A 16,396-nucleotide genomic window follows, 5' to 3' on the forward strand; every position below is an offset into this window, starting at 1 on the left:
ATGCTTTTTTTAGGCTATTTGTAGTAAGTACACAAACCATTTTTTTTTGGCTATTTGCGGTAAGTACACAAACCATTTTTTTTTTGCTAACGACATCTAGCGTTCATTTTTTCGACACTTGCCTACAATTATTCAGCAAGTTGAGAAGCTTTGTCGCCTGTAGATTTTGTGTGCAAATCTAAGCTTAATTTGTTGTCCACGGAATAGTTTTTAAAAGAAGAAAAAGCTTACGTATTGTTAATAGAGGAATTTCACAATTCACAGATTTTATTACATTTAAATTAAATTGGAGAAATTATCTTATACGTTTCACAGCAAAGCATATTCCTTGCAAAAACATTCGGTTGGCCAAAACTAGACATATTCACTTCCGCCCCATAGGTCTTAGCGACCCAGACCTACAACCCAGAGAATCGACCAAACTAGTCGAATATGACATGGCATGTCAAACGCTCCTCCTCCTCCCCGTCTTCTACTGACACGGCAACGAGCAACAAATTAAAGCAGGTCAGCAAGCTGAACTCAAACTAGCTGGCAACGTGTCCTGGCAAAGGAATTTCGACAACAGCTGCGAAATGAGCGCGAATAAAATCTTTCTGCGCTACTTTCCACCAGGTGGTGAGCAATAGTCCGGTTAGAGCCTTTTAATGCAATTCCAATTCGATAGGTTTGGCCTTGAGTTATCGATCCTCGAAGGGTGAGGAGGAGCGGCTGCGACATTTTGATTTGCTCGACCTAGATGCCAAGTAAGTTCAAGGCAAGGATAATGGCCTGCCTACTAATCTCTTGCTAATCCCGTAAACAGAACAAATGTGGAAGCGCTGGCAGATAGCATCCTGCTCGAGGAGCTGCAGGTCATGGAGGCGGAACGTGGCCAGGATGTTGCAAGTGTGGACAAATCCATGCCCTGCACGCCCGCCAACTGCAAAGCCTCGAGCAGCCAGGACATGTTCAGTGCGCTAAAGCAGGCGATAGCCAAACTGCAGGCCAAGCTACGCGAACCGGTCAAAAAGAAGTTTTATCTGCACAAGTGCTACAAGTCGCACATCCTTCCGCTGACGAACGTCTGCTTCGATCGGAGTGGGGAACACTGCTTGACGGGTAGCTACGATCGCACCTGCCACGTGATCAATACCAGCACCGCCGAAGTGCAGCACGTCCTCACCAGTCACGACAATGTGGTCTTCTCCGTTGGCTACAACACGCCACGCTGGTCAGTCTGTAAGAATCCGTCTATCTGTCCAATTGGTGTTAATGCTTCCCTTGTTTAGTGACAAAATAATTACGGGCTCATTTGATGGCACGGCCAAGATTTGGTCTGCGAGCAGCGGCCAGTGCCAGAGCACCCTATTCGGACATACCGCTGAGGTTGTGGCTGCCGAATTCAATCCTGTCCACGATAAGGACATTGCAACGGCCTCCATCGATGGCAAGGCACGCATCTTTGATACGGAATCAGCACAGGAACTGCAGATGCTCTCACATCACGGCGCCGAAGTGATTGCAGCACGCTACTCCCGCGATGGCCAGCTGTTGCTGACGGGTTCCTTCGATCACACGGCAGCCATCTGGGATATACGCAGCAAGAGGTTTGTTTGAGCTCAGATTCGATTATTATATTCCTGCCAGAGGGTGGCCCTATAGAAAGCAATTGTCCGAAGGGTAGATTATGGCTACCCCATAGGAATAAACTATTGTTCTGTCTTTATTTCTTGCAATCAAGTCGCTCAGTATAAAAATTGTATTGACTACCGAATTTCTGTCGGTATCAGCCAGATCGGACCGGATCATGCTGACCTAGAAAGTATTGATTCAAATTCCAATTCTTAGTTTCTATCTCATAAATATACAGTGTTATTACGCCGCAAACAGATTAGTCTAAAACTTCATCCATCCCCTAAACGCTATCAGCCAAAAACGTGTTTGTATTTCATATAAATTTATCGTACCTGAGCAGGGGTATTAAATCTTTGGCATGCCGAAGAGAACTATTCTTGTTTTGCATATTGCTGCCACATGCAACCAACGTCTCACCGACAGCTGCTGCCATCAGCTGCGCGGACACAGCGCAGAGTTGTCGAATTGCGTTTGGAACTTTAGCAGTTCAATGATTGCCACCGGCAGCCTGGATCGCACTGCACGCGTCTGGGATGTGCGTCGCCTGGATCAGGAGCTGCACCTCGTGTCCAAGCACAGCGACGAGGTGCTGGACGTGAGCTTCGATGCGGCTGGCAAGCAGTTGGCTACCTGTAGCAGTGATTGCACTGCCCGTGTCTGGAGCTTGGAGCCGCTGGAGATGCTCTCGTTGATGGCCGGCCACAGTGACGAAGTGAACAAGGTGTGCTTCAGTCCCAGCGGTTGTATGCTGCTCTCCGCCTCGGCAGACAACACGGCACGGCTGTGGCTGACGGAGACGGGGCAGTGCTCCCAGGTGTTGAGCGGCCACGAGTCGGAGGTGTTTAGCTGCGCCTACAGCTATGCGGGAGATGCCGTATTGACTGCCTCGAAGGACAACACCTGTCGGGTCTGGAGGTGATACGACTGGTATACGGTGCAGCTAAACGATTGATCGAATAATTGCACAGAAATTCGTTTTTTTTCTTTTCTTTTTTTTTATATCAACATTTACTACAAACTCGGGCGTTATTTCTCTTCTTTTTTTTTTTTTGTTTTGTATGTTTCTTAATAATTTGTCTTCTTACAAATTAATAGGTTTAGTTTTCCATTACAGTTTTCTTTCTTTCGTTTCTTTACATATTTTTTTTTTTGGGATTTTTTTTTAATCGGATATCTCTCATATACATATATAAAAATAATGAACAAAAATGATCCTTCAGTAACAAACATTATACAGCTTACAAAAATCCGCTTCGTTTCGGAATCAATATTAATACAGTTTGAAAAGTAAAATTAAAAACTTCTTGTACAGACATCACCCGAGCGACTTTCTTACACAGGGCTAAAATAGGTATTTGGTAAAAACTTTACACAGCTGAACTATCTGCTCAGTTCAAAGGAGGCGGGCAACAAAGGCGAGTCAACAGTTTAGTATGAATGCTTTCTATATATATATATGTATATATATATATATAAATTTGATGTGTTAATGAGGCATGACGGAACGACAGTTACGATGATGGACCAGTGACTAACTTAGAAGTAAGACGTAAGACGTATCGTTTCTGATCTGATCTGTATTGCTTTTTTGCATTTGCATTTGGCATCTGCATTCATGTACTATGTCTGTATCTGTGTATCTAGTAAATATATGTGTAGTATCTGATGTGAAGAGTTAGTTGTCTGCATTTGAAATGTGTCTTGGCTTTGAGCCAAACCCTGTTCATTGTATCTGTTATCGGTTATCGGTTGCTTTATTTATCGATTCTAGGTCTGATGTCTGCTAAGGTTCGCTCCTTTCTATTAGTATGATCTACATAATACAAGGTTCGTGTAGTTTTGTTTTAGTCTGGCTTTCATTTCAACTATATAATAATGGTTATTTATATTATTTGGAGTAGGTTTTTTCTTTTTCATTTTTTTTTTTTGTTTGTTTTTGTTTTTATCAAAGTAGAAAACGGTTGTGGTGTGTGTGTGTTGTTTGTTTGTTTGTTGTGTGTGTGTTTGTTTGTTTTGTAGAGTTACTGTTGTTATTACATTCTTGTGGTTGCATTTGTTGACTTTGTTTGTTTGCAATTTAATGCGTTGGACTCTGCAAGATAACAAGAAAGTACAGATTATTAAGTGCTTGGAGGTCTGAGGTCTGAGGAAGATCAAGGACAAGCACAGCCAGCACGGGGTCTTACATGCGTGGTGTGTGTGTGTGTGTGGAGGCAGAGAGTTTAGTGAAGTTGTTCATTACAATCATAACAATCAGTTAAATTCTTTATTATTATCGTTGTATTATCTTCATTATTATTATTATAATTATTGTTTTTGGATGAGCATGCGGGGTAGAGCAGAGCGAACATGCAGAGCGCCTGGTTATTTTTTATTTGTTTTGTTTTTTGGATGCTGCAAATCTAACGGTAGGTTGTTCATTATCTACTATATTGTAAAAAACGAAGAGACGCAAACAACAAATTGGTTTTGGCCTTACACTTAGAATTTAAAAGGTTTTTGTTTTTAGTTTCATTTGTTCTCTTGTTGGTTGGATGTTTGGTTGTTGTTGTTGTGGTTGTTGTTGTTGTTTTTGTTGATTTAGAAATGAACAATATTTAGCATTAAAAAATTCATAGCTCATCATATGCATACTGCTAGAAATAAAAGAAAGAGAATACGTAAAGAGCTTTCGGTTTGTTAAACAACAATTAGTTGGGGATGCATCCTCGTTGTTAGAGAATAAACAATAGTGATTCTACATTAGTTTCAAGTTACAGTAGTGGTGGTTGTGAGAGATAGATAGAGAGAGAGAGATAAGCTATTAAATAAGCATAAAAAGCAACAATGGAAATGAAAATGAACCTAAAAGAAAATGAGAAAGCTTAAGCAAAATTATAGAAAACGATATAAGCATCAATAAAATGTGCAGCGTAATCAGAAATTGCAACTTTTAAAGATTGAAAAAAATATTTCGTACTTCACATGGTTTATCCGGAAATGCCGCCTTGAATGTGCGCTCGATAATGTGATATCTGAAAAGCAACAAGAACTCCTCATTATATGTTTGTTCTATCATTGACATTAAAGTTTAGAATCAACATACTTGGACTGCAGGCCGCCGCCTGGTGGAAGACCTTCAATGTCGTCTTTGCTCTGTAGACACTTTAACAGTTCCACATAATCGGTTTCCTTATTACTCGCAATTTCCTCTGTAAGAATGCCAAAAGAAATATATAAACAAATAATTAGTGTGATAAATTCAAGGGCACATAGCTTAAAATTACAGCTCATGTTAATGGAATTGGTATGTACAATAAAATACGAATTATATGTATATGTTAAAGCTACGCAAAAGCAAAATTACAATTTATCAAAAATATAACACGAAATATGTTGCAACAGCAAGAGCCGACAAAAATTGAGCAACAAAGCTTTGACTAAGTGGATGCAGGTTAATCGAATTATAGTTATATTTTTTATATTTATGGTTTTCAATTCGATTGGCCTGCATCGTAAACGTAATCTTAAATAATATAACAAATGGGGTGGCACTTCACAAGGTCGGGAGTACACTTAAAAAAAAAAGAAGGAATACGAGAGAGAGAGAGGGACAAAGTTCTGCCTTGTCCCATTTCTTGTGTGTGATATCTTTGCATTGGGATTGGTTGATGAGAAAACTGTTTACAGCATTCAGTGTACGACAAACATTTGAAAATATCGAATTTGTAAAAGTGATTGAATAACATGTATAATAATTCATTTTATCTTAAGAGCATGCATATCATTTACTGTTCTTATTTGTGTGTGTTTGGTATCTATGTGCCTTACCTTATGCTCACTCATCATAATAATTTGTATTGATTGGCTTTCTGTTTTCTGGCATTGACTTGACACGCCCATTTTCATTTTGTGTTTATTTTTTTTTTGGTTTTTTGGTTTATTAAGATGCGCGATCAACGATAAAAAAAACAAGAACACCGCCTTCGCTAAATTTACTTTTACAATTTTCGTAGAAAGAATAAATAAGTTATTAGTTTCGACTGATCCTTCAAACAAACAAATAGACAACAACCAAAAAGTAACTTCAGAAATTAAAATTGTGAATAACTTGATCAATCATAAATAAAACACAATGCTGCATATTAGATGTACAAGAAACTAATGGAAATGAAAAAGGATTAAATTGAATATTCACCACGTGAAATGTGTGAGTTGTTTGGTTTTTTTTCTCTTTTTTGTTTGTGTTGCATGTGTATAGAGGAAGGGGTGGCGGGGCGGCTTGTGTGTTGAAAGCAGCGATTGTGTTGAATGGAAACTGAAAACTTAACAACACAGCAAACAAACACGTTTGGTTGATTGGTTTTCGAATCTTTCATTTCAAGTTATATATTTTTACTTAGCAGCAAAAGAATTATTTAATTAGTTTGGTTGTTTTGTTGTATTCCATTTAGTAATTATTTGCTAGATAAACGCCGCTGCCTAAGCTGCAAGCGATTTCAATTATGAATGATTGCTATAGTACTTAGGTACAAGTGTTCTCAGATTTTCGACCTGATTTGATTTGGTTTAGCTTCGCTGTGTCGCCTCAATTGCATTTCTAAATGTAACATTTTAAAGTAAATCGGGTTTTACGTTGACAACAAGCACAACAATTGGTGAGCATAAGGTTTACAATACTTAATTTTGGTTTCATTTTCACTTAATATCGGGCTCATCTGCCCTAAGGCCTGGCATTCAAAATCGTTTACCTAGGCTAAGTAATTTGTCTGGACATTTGATTTATCTAGCTTCTCCTTTTTCTATTTGGTTGTACTTAATACTAGATTTCAATATACTTGAGTAGTGGGATCATATTTGTGGGGCTTGACACATTTTACATACAATAAAGTAATTATCTACATTTTGGACTTTGACCTTAGGGTCGTTTTCAAAATTCACTTTGGTGTCATGAATACTGTGTGGGGGAGTATGTGGGTTAGTAACCTAGGATCTGTGGTTCTCACTGAACACGATTTACTTAATACTTCAGCACTGACTATTGACTCATCTACATCAATTCCCACCATTTGTCCACAATCGTTATTTAATTATTTGCTCTGTTTGATCTACTCTCGAAAATCGAATACAAATAGTCTATTGCCATCATTATTGACTAAAATATTTTCTTATTGTTGTTTCTGGCATCGTTAAACAATAATTCATTCTATTTGAACTTGATCGAGCTACAAATATAGGCATAATGTATGGTCGGATAGATATAGGATTATATACAGGCATATGTACACTGACTGATGGGGCCTCAACTACAACTCTTGGTAGGATTAATCAAACATTGCCAATATATTTAGGGTACTACTACATACTAAATGTTTATATATGCATATGACAATAGTAATATCTAAATGGGATGAGGTTTTCTTTTTGTTTTTGGTTTCTTTAGCTATATATGGTGTTCGCTCACTTACGAGCACTTTGGCAGTTGCTGTAGCACACAAAACGCCCTAAGGCCGATGTATAAAGAAAGAAATAAATAAATAATACTGAATACTCATTCATACACACACATACATAACACACGCACATACAGTCACTCAGCCACACGCACAGCCAGTGGAAGTGGATATGAGAAAGTAACACGCTATCTAGTTATTTACTATGCATTAGCAATAGGACCTACATATGTATATGTGGGTAAGTCTACTTAATTAGGTGTATATATATAGATATATATATATATATATGTATGAATGGACTTGGTAATGGCAATGGTTATAGCAATTGTTGTTTTTGAGTGTCACTTGGAAGGAACATCTTGTTGCAAGTGCACTTTGCATTGCGGGTACGATTAGATTTGTTCAGTTATCTAGCTAGCTAACAAATACACCTTGGTGTATTTATATGAGTGTATAATTATAATCTACTAATATATGCAAACGTTTTTGGGGCTCTCTTTCGTTTGCGTTTGCGTTACGTAAGGTACAATGTATTCGTTTTTTTTTTGTTCTCTTATAGTCGCCTCGATCTGGTCGATGGGCTCGTCGATAGGTGGAGGGGCGACGACGGCACAGACATAAACACGCAATGGCGTTACGACTATCGTTAGGTTTACGATTAGTTATAAACAGACTAGACGACTTAGACAACCTCTTGTAATCTTCTCGATTTGTTCCTCCAACCGTCGCTCAGATTCTATTGCTTCTTCAGTTGGCTTTGGTGCTCCGGGGAAAGCAATTATTATGATGCTCATATTATCACGGCTTCCCTATGAGTCGAACGAGAGATACAATATTAGGATTGATTATGTAAGCAAAGCAACATTGATTACGTGCTGTACACGCTGTACCTTGTGCAAACAGGTGTCAACCACTTGATTGGCAATATTAACCAGATCTGTGGTCACTTTCAGCCTCGAGTAGATGAAACTGCATACATCCTCGTTGCTCATCACATCCCAGATTCCGTCGCAGGCGAGGACTAAGAACTCATCGGTGTCCTGACGGCTTTGGCAAAAGATTTCCGGTTCCGGTGAAACCAACTGCTCGCACTGCCCCTTTTCCTTAACGTTCTTGAAGTCATAGTCGCCAAGGGCACGTGACACGGCCAGTGTACCATTGACTCGCTTAATCATCACACTGCCGCCCGCATTGTGTATGCGCTCCTTCTCCTCGGGCAGAATGGGCTTGTGATCCTGGGTGGCAAACACGGGCACACCGGTGCGGCACAGCACCGCTCGCGAATCGCCGCAATTGGCAATGTACACCTGCGTTGAGCTGATGAATACACAAACGGCCGTTGTTCCTCCGCATTTCTCCTCCTCCTGGGTAAACTCGGGCAGTTGTCGCATCTTCTCATCGATGCGCAGGAAGCCAGTGCGTATGCCCTTCACATGATCACCGCTCTTGAACTCCTCTGTCGAGATGATGCTCTCCAGCAAATGCTGGGCACAATGCTCGGATACCTTGCAGCCCGCATGACCATCGAAGACAGCAAAGAAGCTCCACTCCTCCAGAGAATTCCCTAGACGCGCCTTTGCAAAATACGCGTCCTCCATCTCACAGCGCCAGCCCTGCATCGAGCTGACGCCAAAGAGCAGCTTGTTGCCCGCGCCCTGATCATTGTGTTTGGCTGTTTTCGGTTTATCCAGGAATGCTCCCATACCTATTGAACATAATGTTGTGTACTGCACACACACCCTAGTGGAATTACTCTTTCGGTCAGTCGATCGCTTCAATTGTGCTTCTCCTGTAATTTCAAAATGCAAATGCAAAATCCAGTTTTAATATATATATATATATATCAATTCAAATTCGTTAATTTTCTTGGCAACTATCGACGGGATGAAATATTATCTTATCTTAAGTACACTTTTTATAAAGCTCTTATCATTAGGACTGCCATAGAAACAATCATTTGATTTATATACCCTTGTATTATAATCGTGTCGTACAGTATATGTAATCCTTATCAGCATCAATTGACGAGTCGATATAACCATATTCTTTTGTCCTTTTTGACTAAATTGAATTCCAATTTACTTAAAACTTACTGTCGTAATTTTGTGACGTCGGTTCGGATCACTATATCATATGGCTGCCATAGGAATAATTGGTCGAATGATACATGTAACCTCTTCTGATAACCACACAGATGTGGAAAATTCAGTCAGTCAGTAAATTGGAAAACAATCCGCGAATTAAAATTTAGATGACAGCCGATTAACTCCTGTCTACAAGGATTTATACAATTTTTGGTGTGCAAGAGATGTCAGTTCTTTAAGAATACATACAATACTATGATCAAACTGCCACTGCCTGCAAGTTGGTGAATTGAAACCTGATGTGGCGGGAAAAATTTCGCCTTGTTAATCAGAAATCTTAGCAAAATAGGCATAGTGAATTTATCTGAAGCGGGCCTAAGCCAGCATAGAAACATATTTACATACATATTTATATTCATATATATATATATATATGTCACGAAACCAATATTCACCGACTTCCTTTGCTGAAGAAAGAGTATAGACACTAATACACTAACACCAATACCAATATTCTTACCCGCCCACACATACAAACACAAACATACACACACATACAAACATACGGAATAAAGGATGCGTATTGAGCTGTTACCGCCTACACTCGACTCGACCAATGCAAGTAGCGCTTTTATTTGATTTTATTCTTGTTCTTTGCTTTGTTGTTGTTTTGCTTCACTTTGCACATCGATTTGTCACAGACGCGTGCTCAACAGCTAAAAATGTAATATTGGCCAATTGACACGCCCACTTACGCCCTTAGAGCACCGGTTCAGCGTAGGTGTTAGTTTTATAATCAGTGCGAGCTTTGCTGTGCACACGTATTTTAAAGTTACATGACTTCCATAAAGAGCGCTCATCACTTGAGCACAGTTGAGGTAACACGAGGAAAAGTAGATAATGAATATCAAGCTCTTCATGATCACACACACACACTCACACCCGCCCTTCCATTTTTGCATGCACGCCAGCATATTGTGCACACCCAGAAATTGAACAACATAATAATCAGTTTAATTGTCTCGCTAAAAAATTTTCAATTTTTTCGGTGATTACTTTTCCACTCACTTGCTGTTGTTGGCGTGCGTCCGTCTGTATGTGTGTGAGTGTTGCTGTGTGAGTAACTGTTCTTGGCAGATAAAGAAAATTTTCTTTGTTTGATTTATGCGTCACCGAACGAGATGCACCAGTGACCCGGTGGATAGGCGTGTAATCACTATGGAATCTTATGAATGCAATTATTTTAGTAACTCAAAATAAATATATGTTTTGATTGAAAAAAAACAAGCACTAAAGAGCAGAAACTGACGTTGATATCTATAGGATATATCGATATATCGATTAAAATTAATAATATATCACATTTGTAATGCTCGGCAGATAGATCGATAGACGAGGGATATCGATGGGGACCATCTTCAGAAAAATAGGGGAAAGAAAAAAGGAAGAAAAAAAGAGGAAGGGGGACCGCATGCGCATGCGCTGCAAAAAGATTTATTTAAAAAGAAATTCAAATAAATTAATTATGAATAAATTATGAAGTAATTATATATAAAATAAAATAATGCAAAATAAATAAATATAAAGCAAAAGTAAAAAAGATAAATAAAATAAAAACATACAAACCGGCGGCAGCAACAGGCGGAACTATCATCAAGGAGAAAATCGCCAGGGACAACTGGACTCAGGAAACAGGAAGTCGAAGCCCGGAGACCCTGAGACGCCTCGGATTATATCAACATTTGTTCCCGCCTAACTGCGGCAGAGTGAGCCAAAGACAGCTGATCGGCCCTAACCAATGCAATAGTGATGCTCATTTTGTCACTCAGTGATGCGCACTTTTGAAGCGAAATAAAAACAGAAAAGAAAAATATTTTGTAAGCTTTAAATTAAGTAGATAGATAAAATTGTATTAAATATATATAAGCGAATTTAGTGTTGGCCAACAAAATGTTAGGGATCACGATGTCACATGTATCACATGAGTTGTAAATTAAATAGTCTGAAAAAAATGAATATGAGGTGGTAATTCAATGTGATCGGGTGAGATGAGGGCATGAGAAACAAGCGAAAAAAGAATATTTGTGAAAGGAAATTTCTGCAGGAAATTTAGAGGTGGAACCACTAGGAAGGGAGGGACACGCAGGCTGTACAACATCCACACAACCAACACAACAGCAAGCGGACTGGTTTGATGGAAATATTTGTTTTTTTTTTTATTTATAAAAGAATACAAATTTTTTGTTAACTTGCCGCCCAATATATCGCGGTCGAACTACCCCTGAGCCGATAGCTAGCCGGCTGAGCGATATATTGGTGATTTCGACAGGCAACGCATAACACATTATAATCGCTACTATTTACGGACGCATCAACCATCCGGTGATTAAAATATCGATGTATCGCATCATTTTTTGTGGTTTGTAAGCTGTCCGAAAGGTGGCGTCATTGCATAAACACAACTGTTTGACAAAATAACATGCAGCGCCAATCGGGTTTTCTACCCTGAATTGATAAAAATATTAGATTGAAGTTATATAATAATATATAACAGACTGAAGAACAGTCTGACCATATCATATTCTGTTTAACAATTTAACCTAAGCAAACTCACCAGTTATGCGTGTTATCGAACTACTTTATCATTTAGCTTTCATAAGAACAATCGATTGGCTAAGTAATTTTATAGGACAAATTAGATGACGGTAATTCAATTCCGTTCTTCGAGGCTATGATGATTGACTGTTTATTTTTTTGGAAATTGATTCACATGAGACTTATAATTGAAAAACAAAACAAAAAACCTAATGAAACTTTCTTCAGTTATTGAAATATTTGTTATTTTATTGTAATCAACACTAAATGTGAACATATTTGCTTGTATATTATATGTAACCTTGTGAGGCAAGCAAATCATATTAATTTCAAGCAAATAAAAAGCAGCACGCAATTTTCGGCCAGGCACATTCATCGCTTTTCGAAGAATAATGTTTTTGAAATTGTTTGCATTGTTTTTGACCATTGGCACTGCCCTGGTCCTGATGCCTGACCATGCCGAGGTCTGCCCATTTAATTATACTTTCACTTTAGATGAACATTCTTTTCTGCTCTTAAAACTTGTAAAGTAATTTTAGTTAACTTATTATCTCAGTATCATTTAATTTGAAAAAAAAAAACTGAACTCTAACCTTGAAGTTGCGAGAGAAATTTGTGTGCCTTTTAATCTGAATTTTAAAAAGAATGTCTAAAGATCAGGTGAACATTTATAAATTTTTTGAAATATATTTCTTGACAGTATAAACTATTTCTGAAGTGTAGTTATGTGGCAAGCGTTTCTAAGTTTTTGACATTCTTTTCCAATTGGTTTTCAGCGCAATTTTATTTCTGATCTTACAACTAAAATAACATTCATCTTCCTTCCTCATATAGCACAGTTTTTAATTGTTTTTATAACCTAATCAGCAAAAAAGAGTCGATCTAGTTGCCTAGTCTGTCTGCCTGTCGCTTTGTCTATTTATAAGTTGTTATCACGAGCAGATTACGGTCATTAAATTTGATCGAAAACAAATATCGAAGGAAGTCGATTACTGATAATAATGAAAGATTAAAGGTATAGCTTTTTACAGATCCAAGATGTTCATTGCCTAGCTTAAGCGATTTTCAATAGATTTCCAGACCTCAAATAAATTTACAAACACGAATTATAAAAGTAAAATCACATATGGGAATGAGTCCTTTATTAATTTCAATATTTTAAATATATTTGTTTATTGTTGATAACTTTTACGGGTTTTAACCAAAAATATTTTATGTTGGAAAAATTTTTACATATTGATAAGGAGAACTTAACTCTTGTGATGACAACGACAAAGATAATGAAAATATAATGCAGTGCCGCATCCATCCAGAGTGTATATAAATACAGCCGAAATAGTTAAAGCTTGGAAACAAACAGCTCTGCCTAGAATCGCAGCAGTAAAAATCGAAGTGAATATGTGTCTCAAATTAAGAGTTCTCCTTTGAGCCTGAGCATCAGCATTGATCTCGTTCGCAAGCTGCAGTTTGCACTCAACACCGATGACAAGATTCGGCAACTACACAGTCAGAGCATGGTTCTGGCCGAAGGAAACCAGGCGACCTCATCGATGTGCTTCACCTACTACAATCCTCAGTTGGACCACGCTACAGCTGAACATCAAGTAGCATACGATGTCTGCTTCAGCACCTTTGAAACATCCAGCCAACAAGTTGAGATCGACTTTAAGAAGGAATGCACCTGCAGTGGATTGACTTGCTGTAACAGTTCCCCGAACGCCTACGATGCCTTCAGATGTGCCTCAATTAAAGTAAGGCTTTTGCATAACAAACAATTGACTATTGGCTTTAGACTGATGAACTTCTCGATTCTCTAGGCGGCCGAAGGTGCCAAGATTTTCTATGATATTTCCGCCAGTGCTACGGATTCAGCTGAAAACTGCAGGCAACAATACAGTTATCTTTTCACACAGAAGGACATTTGTCTTAACAATGCGAAACGAAGCTTTGTGGGGGAAACGACCAGGATATATTGGGAATTAAATAGCTGCCTGCTGAACAGAATAATTGTTTCGACTCCATTTCCTCGCGAATCGACTATTACTGCTACTATTACAGACAGAGGAACCCTAAACTGCAATTTAAATAGAATTGAATTATAAACATGCATTCAATTAACATACTATTCGCACATCTATAAAAAACTCAATATTGATAGAGCAGCAGGAATAAAAGTTAAGAAAGTCAACTTTTTAATTCTATCCTTAGCCAAATTTGCATCATATAGATTTTAGGGGAATGTTCAAACTTCACTTCACTTATTGCAGTCCTCGTTAGATGAGCTATATAACCGATCTAGTCCGTTAACTGTGAATCAGAGAATGGATCGTTTAGTGACAGAAGTTATACCAAGCAAAAAAAGAGTCTTAGATCAACTGATAGCTCTTATCCCCCCAAAAGGATCAAGGCTGTTTAAATGCCTAATCTCACAAAAATTGTGTCCAGACATAAACTAAGAGACCTAAAGTCTAAAAGAATATTAATTACATGTCTTATTAATTTTCGGTGCTGTTAAGTATATATTCCATTTATTAAGTAGAAAAAGTCTGCATAATTTCCGTCTAAACAACAAATTTGCACAGCTTTGATTTTAAATCAAATTACAATAATAATAACATTTGGTGAAGCTGACTTAGATTTATTTTAAAACTATAAAATGTTTACATCACTAAAACGCAAATAGTAAAAAAATTTTGTATTGTAGATCTTTGAAAATGTGATGTCAGTCAATCAGTTATATTTACATATAACGTCAAGTTCGATCCATCTTTACCAGCGAAAAAAGATTAAAGCCATTTAAAAAAAAATTATGGATACACGTATTTTATGTAACATGATGTTTCATTTTTGTTTATAGATTATTGTTGGTTTTTGGAGTCTGTTATTATTTTTTGTACAAATGTATGTACTGGTTATATATGTATTTTTTATTTAATAATGTTTTCCAGTTACGAAAAAAGTTTTAATGTCTTTTGATATCTCTTTATGCAGTTTTATTTACATATGCAAGTTTCGACATTTAATCTAATCTGTTGGTAATCTATATATATATATATATATATACGTAAATATACATATATATTTATATTTCGTTTTGTATTGGTTTACTTAGCAGACCACCCGAATATCTTGGCCAACCAGTAACTATGTAACTAGTTTTTTATGTGAAATTTTATGACAATTTGCGGCAACAAAAGACGCACAAGTTTTCCCACACACAAGCAGCGAGCTGGTACAAAAGATAACACTTGCGATATGGCGATTATCGGTTTAAATATATCAATGGCATTCAGTGGCCGTAAGGCCGGTCAAATTCTCAAATCCTTTGCTTCGCCAGTCTGCGTATTTATTTATGACCTTGCCACACCCATTGCTGTGTGCGGACAGGTAGAACAACAAATCAGCGTGCATCTTGTTGTACACGGAAGGACCTGTGCGTCGTCCTTTGTGAATTGCCGCCGTTGCAGGCTACCAAATTTTTCGCTTAATTAATTTGAAATATTTGCGGAAAAATGTCAAGTAACAATTTTAGCAGCTACTTCAATTGAATTGTAAGTAAGTTGTTCCTGCTGCCGTTGTTGTTGTTGTTGTTGTTGTTGCTAGTTATCCTCAATGGGCAGCAAGTAGGCGTCAAACAGTTTTGAAAAGGATGCGGACCTGATTGTCGAACTCGAACTCGACGGTGCAGTGCTGGGCTAAGGCTCAGTATGTAGTTGTTGTCGACGACGATGTCGGGACGGGACGGGCTGGGACAGGTTTCGACTACAATTGCCAGTCATGTCTTCATAAATTTTACTGAATTGAACCGCTTGCCAGGTCTCAACATGCGCCCCAAAACATACAAAACGGCTCCGTGTCTACAACTGCCGTCTGTTGGGGTGGGTAGCCCCATCGAGGTGGGGGTCGGGGAGAGTACTTGCGTCTATTTGACTATTTCATCTTTTGCCGACGCTTGTACATAGCCTTAAATTGAATCGTTACAAATTTTGTTGCTCGTTATAGCAAGCGTTTTATTGCCCAACCAGTTTGGCCCAATGCAAACCAGACTAGAGAGCGGGCCAAAAACTCCACAGATTATGATCGGGGATCGGGATCGGGAACGGGCCAGACTCGATCGTCGTCTCAATACGCCCTCGCCGTGGCAATCGCATTCCATGTCGACGTCCTTGTCCTCAAACGGTAGCCTGTCGGACCGCCTCCTGGCCTCGGTTTTTGGGCCACAGCGTTAAATAACTTCATTAAATGCCCTTTGACATTTATTCTGGAACATAGACACTTATTTATGTACCGCTGCTTATCGCTTCGGGCAGATCAAGAACGCGCTCACAGGTAGCTCCTGGCTCTCTATAAATTACGTAATCATCTGATAATGAAATTGTTTACAAGCTACAACCTGCACCCAGCACGCCCACAGTAGCCACTGAGGAGACACAAAAGGTCACAGCAGCAATCAGCAATCAGCAATCGTTATATGTTTTTTTTTATATATAAGTATTTATATTTATTTCCATCATGTCAACGCTGATTAGTTGCTTTTTTATGAACAGCTCGTCAAGTGCTGCCCTCATGGGCTAATTGCTCTACTTTCTAGCTAAGCTGACTCTTGTTATGCGAACATGGTTGGCCTCCAACTCAGAGGCTTGACGTTTTTTTTTTTATATTTTG

At 38.4% G+C, this 16,396-nt stretch overlaps 2 protein-coding genes across 6 annotated transcripts; one reads left to right on the top strand and one right to left on the bottom strand.

Annotated features, from left to right (window-relative positions):
• Positions 1 to 290: 290 nt before the first annotated feature.
• On the top strand, positions 291 to 2,745 carry LOC6563173 (dynein assembly factor with WDR repeat domains 1). Its single transcript, XM_043214800.1, is given in 5 exon segments — positions 291 to 615; positions 668 to 746; positions 806 to 1,234; positions 1,236 to 1,589; positions 2,041 to 2,745. Coding segments are annotated over 5 exon segments (1,398 nt in total). The 5' UTR covers positions 291 to 575; the 3' UTR covers positions 2,537 to 2,745.
• Positions 2,746 to 2,777: 32 nt separating this feature from the next.
• LOC6563172 (protein phosphatase 1B) lies at positions 2,778 to 10,890 on the bottom strand. Of its 5 annotated transcripts, none has more exons than XM_032736743.2 (6): positions 10,205 to 10,467; positions 7,943 to 8,841; positions 7,744 to 7,861; positions 4,703 to 4,808; positions 4,577 to 4,631; positions 2,778 to 3,709 (listed from the first exon to the last, which is right to left on the bottom strand). In XM_032736743.2, the coding sequence occupies exons 2-6, from the start codon at positions 8,753 to 8,755 to the stop codon at positions 3,695 to 3,697; spliced, it is 1,107 nt and encodes a 368-aa protein (XP_032592634.1). In that variant the 5' UTR covers positions 8,756 to 8,841; positions 10,205 to 10,467; the 3' UTR covers positions 2,778 to 3,694. The 5 variants fall into 5 exon arrangements, with proteins under 5 accessions (XP_032592634.1, XP_032592632.1, XP_001989628.1 ...); XM_032736741.1 differs by lacking the exon at positions 2,778 to 3,709 and adding an exon at positions 3,852 to 4,250 and having other exon boundaries at positions 10,205 to 10,550; XM_001989592.2 differs by lacking the exon at positions 2,778 to 3,709 and adding an exon at positions 3,852 to 4,253 and having other exon boundaries at positions 10,205 to 10,474.
• Between the last annotated feature and the right edge of the window lie 5,506 nt (positions 10,891 to 16,396).

Source organism: Drosophila grimshawi, unplaced genomic scaffold, assembly GCF_018153295.1.
Source record: "Drosophila grimshawi isolate 15287-2541.00 unplaced genomic scaffold, ASM1815329v1 contig_311, whole genome shotgun sequence".
Taxonomy (NCBI): Eukaryota; Metazoa; Arthropoda; class Insecta; order Diptera; family Drosophilidae; genus Drosophila; species Drosophila grimshawi.